The sequence below is a fragment of the Octodon degus genome, unplaced genomic scaffold, assembly GCF_000260255.1.
Source record: "Octodon degus isolate 3935 unplaced genomic scaffold, OctDeg1.0 scaffold00135, whole genome shotgun sequence".
NCBI classification, from domain to species: domain Eukaryota; kingdom Metazoa; phylum Chordata; class Mammalia; order Rodentia; family Octodontidae; genus Octodon; species Octodon degus.
In genome coordinates, this window is record NW_004524711.1 from 5,459,085 (window position 1) to 5,464,495 (window position 5,411).

Sequence of the window (5,411 nt, forward strand, 5' to 3'; positions counted from 1 at the left end):
TATATATTGCCATAGAATCATACCAAAATAAGGAAGGGGCTGAGGATGTTGCCTAGCACAGAAGCCCAGTGTTCAATCCTTGATGCCTAGGACAAATCTACAAAGTACATGGCAGCTTACTTAGTCTACTATCAGAATATCTGTATCTGCCCTAACCCAAATTTTTACATTGAAGCCTCACTCCCTAGTGTGATAGGTGAGGCTCTTGGGAGGTTAGGTTAGGTAAGGCAATAATGGGATTAATGTCCTCATAAGCAAAAGAGAACAAGCCCTTTCTCTGCCACATTAGAATATAATAAGCTAGGCAACCAAGCCATCCCAAACCTAACCATGTTGGCACCCGAGTTCAGACTAGCTTTGGGGCTAGGAGAAATGTATGATTTTTAAGCTACCTACTCTTTGGTATACTGCTACACAGTCTAAGAGCCAATAGAGGGGAAGGGGATGAAAAAGAATTAAATTGTGCTGTGTGCATGTGCCAACTCCCCATGAGAAAGTCATGTATTGCAGAGATGCACCAGTAAAAATGTTTTTAAAAATTTAGCAAGACATTACAGTGTACACTTTGCCCTTACAGGAGGCTGAAGCAGGAAGATCATGAGTTCAAGGTCAAACCTGGACACAATAAGTTTAGAGCCTGCCTGAAGTATACAGTGAGACCTTGCCTCAAAATAAAAATACATATACCCCCCCCCAAATTTTTTTAATGATATAACCTATTAAGAATGGATGCGGCATAACTGATGTCAAAAAAAAAAAAAAAAAAAAAAGAATGGATGCGGCTATTTCTGCCTTAGGCACTGATAAGAAATAAACATTAACAAACAGAAATAAAACACAGATGATAAAAAATAAGCGTTCAAGGACTGGAGAGATAGCTCAGTAGAGTAAGTGCTTGCTTGGCTAGCTCAAGGTCCTGAGTTCAATCCCTGGTACCGCAAAAATAAAAATAAAAATTTAATGTTCAATACAGCTGTGTAAGGGACTATATATATCATGCCCAACTATAATATGAACCTCATTATTTTCCTTTGATGACCTCATGTGCCAACATGGTCAGCAGCTGGGAAGCTTTCTGATAATACACACCCTGTCATGGCACTACAAGCCTTTTGTGAGAGGACATGGGGCAGAAAACCCAAGTATCTGACATATGAATCTCCAACATCTCTTATTTGTATACCATAACTTTATGAAGTGTTTTTGAACATTTTTACTTCATCTGATCTCCGTAACAATTCTTTAAGAAAGCAGGCCAGGCAAGGTTACTTTGTTCAAACAAGCAGGGACTTACTGGACATAGCACGGTATGCCACTCTATTCTGAGTTGAACAGAATGAGTCCAAATCCTGGCCTCACCACCTTGTGATCTAGGAAAACTGCCTAACCTCTACAATTCCCTCATTTGTTGGGGGGGAGGGCGCAGAAGGGAGAGATTGTTACAAGCATTAAAACAACATACAAATCTAGGTATGGTGGCACACACCTGTAATCCCAGAAATCTGGAAGGCTAAGAAAGTAAGATCACAAATTCAAGCCCAGCCTGAACATCTCAGAAAAACCCTGTCTCAAAATAAAAAACAGCTAGAGATGTAGCTCAATGTGAAGGCCCAAATACATGCATATGTATAGGAACATGGCAGGTCAACAATACTTGGGGCAGAACAGGGACTGAAAAACTAGTCTCTGACCAGTAATCCATTCTGCCTCAGTGTGGCATCTATGAATCTTAAGAAACAGGGCTGGGAACACATGACTACGTAATCAAGTGCACAAAAGCCTACAGATGTTTTTGCAAGAATTTCTATATATCAATGAGGATCATTTCACATTCTGTGAAAATGAAGGGAGCAATTTTAACAGAACTGTATGAATTTCATCCTTTTTAAAAAAAATGTATTTGGTTGTTACAGGGTCTCACAATGCAGCTTGGACTCATAGTAATCCTCTTGTTTTCAGCCTCGCCAGCAATGGGATTACAGGCATGCACCATTATGCCTTCACGCTGGGACTCTGGCTGGCTCAGCCCACCCTGGGGGTGGGGTTGGTGTGGCAGTGGTGCTGGGGATTGAACTGCAGTCCATGTGCATACCTAAGCTTTAGAAGCAGGCGCTTTAGTCCACTGAGCCGTCTCACCGGCCTCTGAATTTCACACTTTTAAATATCCCACTTTTACTTTTTTTCTTCCAAGAACATTCCTAAGATCTGTACTTTCTATTGCTCTTTCTTTAAGAACATGAGATATCTAAATCTTTGTTCTAAGTAGTGCTTTGCACCATTTTGGTTCTCAGATAACTTCAAATACTATTCTAATTTGAGTACTTGAAAACCGGATAAACAAAATATATTACAAAAAGACTAGAGAAAAAAAAAGATTAGAGAAAAATATTATTTAGAGTTGAGAGCTGGGTCTAAGGAGACAAATAAAATGCAACTACAGCTAAAAAGTCGATCTCAAGATTTCTCATAGCACTAGGACATATTAAGGATGAAGAAAATTAAGAATCTAGTATGGCTGCTGCCTGAATTTTCCAAACCTGTGTAAGTAAATCCATAAAAAAGAAAGCTGGACACAGCTGCACATGCTGAGAGACTGAGGCAAGCCAATCGCTAAGTTCAAGCTCAGCATGGATAATTTGGTGACTTAGACTCTGTCTCAATAAATAAAAGGGCTAAAGATATAGCTCAGTGGAAGGCCCTAGGTTCAACACCCAGCACCATCACTCATCACCACCAAAAAAGGGAGAGAAATGCTACTTCACTCTTTTACTGTTCACCCCTGTATGAACTCAGTGTGCCTGTAACCTGGCAATGCTTGTGCTTTGGCAAGAGATGGAAGACTGTAGTACAGAAATACAAGCTTTCCATGTTAGGATCTTGGTAGTGATGGGCATGCCCAAGAGTTCCAGCACCTGTTCTAGATCTGCTTTTTCTTTTTTTTTTTTAATTTTATTTATTTATTTGTGTGTGTGTGTGTGTGTGTGTGTGTGTGTGTGTGGCCAGCTCAGCCCACCAGGGGACGGGGCTGGCTGGCATGTGGTGCTGGGGGATTGAACTGCGGTCCCTGTGCTTTGCTAAGCTTGTTCTAAGTAGGTGCTTTAGACCACTGAGCCATCTCACCAGCCCCTGCTTGTTCTTTATTCCTCTCAAATTCCTGATTTCTGCAGAAGTGCACTGTTGTTTATCTTGGTGTTTATTTCTGTGATACATCCGTTCCACCAATTTGAGGATTAACATGTTGTTTCTTATGGATTGCTGTCAACACTTACATTTACAAATACTCCTACTTCCAAGGTATATTCCAAAGGCACCTTTCTTTCCTACTTTGTTTCAATACACAGAAATAAAGATGGCTAAGAAACCTAATGAAACTAACTGCTGATAAGACAGTAAAAAATACAGAGCTTTTCTTTCTTGAAGAGCATGAAGTCAAGGTACCAAAGTAACAGTAATTTGAGCTAATCCTGCTAAGTATTTCAGAGGTTGAGATAAACCCCTTTATCCATGATGTGAAAATGCTGTTGTGTTCCCACTTTACTCCCCACCCTCACCTCCAAGGCCTTTGTACAGAGCTACATTTCCAGAATGTTTTTTCTTCTGTATCTCTCTGTCCCTCTCCCTCTCTCTCTTTTTCTTTGTGGAACCAGGGATTGAACTCAGGCCCTTTTGCTTCTCAGGCAAGTGCTTATTCTACTGAGCTATCTCCCCAGCCCCCCTCTCTTTCTTTTTCAGGGAGTGGTACTAGGGATTGAATCCCAACCCTGCAACTGAGCCACATTCGCAGCGCTTTCTGAGACAGGGTCTCAATGAACTGCCCAAGCAGGACTCCAACTTTTGATTCTGTGCCTCAGCTTCCCTGAGTGCTGAGATTATGTGTATGTACCACTATACCCGGGTGTGGTGCTTCATGCCAGTAATCCCAGCACTTGGGAGGCTGAGGCAGGAGGATTGCTGAGTTTGATGCCAGCCTGGACTACATGAGTTCAAGGCCAGTCTGATTTACACATCCAGACCCTGTCTCAGAAAACCAAAGACATATCAATTCTGTACACTTCACGCTGTACCACTGGACAAAGCAGAGCCCCTCAAAGGCTATTTTAATAGAGCAAATAGAAGTGGAAACCAGGCTCTTGCAGAAATATCTGCAAAACGAACATTTAAAATATATTTAAGTGAAACTGTTCAGATAGAAAAAACATAATACAACAGGACTTTTTTTCCATGTCATTCTACAGTTGGTCACATTTCTACATACCTGATTCTGGATTCACCAAGAAACTTCCGTACACCCTCTTTAACAGCTAGGAAGAAAAACAAAAAACAAAGAACAAAAACCCCAGTTAATCCAAAGGTCACACTGATTTCATAATTTTTTGAGGTTTACAGCACTCACACTTCCTAAACCAGTATTCTTACTTTCCCTTGGTGGATGGGGAGCCAGGGGAAAAGCAGATACAACTACATCACCTAACAGGTCCTTCAAAGAACTGGATTCCTACTCAAAAGGTTATTTTAGGAGTTGTCTTTCAGAGACCTGACCTGACCACATCACTCAGATGCTGTTTTCCTTCAGATCTTGCATCGTACTCAGTGTTCTTTTGTTTTTAAGGGAGCAGAAGGTTGACAAATCTGTTTTATTTTAATACTAACCAAGGTCAATGAAGAGATAAAATGGGATTGGTGGAAAATAATTTGTTAACCTAATTTTTAAAATCATTCATTCATTCATTCATTCATTCATTCACTTGGTACAGGGTCTTGCTACGCAGCTTAGACTAGTAGTGATCCTCCTGTCTCAGTCTGCCCAATGCTGGGATTACAGGTGTGCACCACCATGGCCAGTTTTAGTGGCTGGCCAGGCACATCTGGGGTTCTGGGGCAAGTGCAGCATATGGCACCGGGGATCAAACCTGGGTCCTGGCGCTTGCTAGGCAGATACTTAAACTACTGAGCTATCTCCCCAGCCCTAAACTAATGATTTTATATACTTTTAAACTACTTAGATTATAACCAGCTTTAAATTTTGAGGCAAAGGACAACAGATAATGGCATCTCAGGAAGCTATTAATACTGGTGGGTCCTAAGAAGTTGGATATTCTACCTGGTCTTTTCCTAAAAAAATCAGTATTTACTGCTAGCTACCAACCAGTCATAAATAAATAAATAAATAATTGTAAAACTAAGTTGTGTTATGTAGAGCTGTCAACTCTCGATAAATGTAATCGTTTTGTACTGTAAATATACTAATAAAATTTGAAATAAAAATAAATAAATGTGCTTGTGTGTGTGTATATATATGTATTTTTTATTTTATTTTTATTTATTTGTGTGTGTGTGGCCAGCTCAGCCCACCAGGGGGCGGGGCTGGCTGGCATGTGGTGCTGGGGGATTGAACCGCAGTCCCTGTGCTT

The 5,411-nt window shown here is 40.7% G+C and overlaps 1 protein-coding gene across 2 annotated transcripts in view; it reads right to left on the reverse strand.

Annotated features, from left to right (window-relative positions):
* Arpc2 (actin related protein 2/3 complex subunit 2) overlaps positions 1–5,411 on the reverse strand; it is a 37,396-nt gene that overhangs the window by 15,251 nt on the left and 16,734 nt on the right. For both annotated transcript variants that reach the window (XM_004641344.3, XM_023701403.1), the window contains exon 5: positions 4,256–4,301. In XM_004641344.3, coding sequence (XP_004641401.1) covers positions 4,256–4,301 — 46 coding nt within the window. The remainder of the gene's footprint in view (positions 1–4,255; positions 4,302–5,411) is intronic.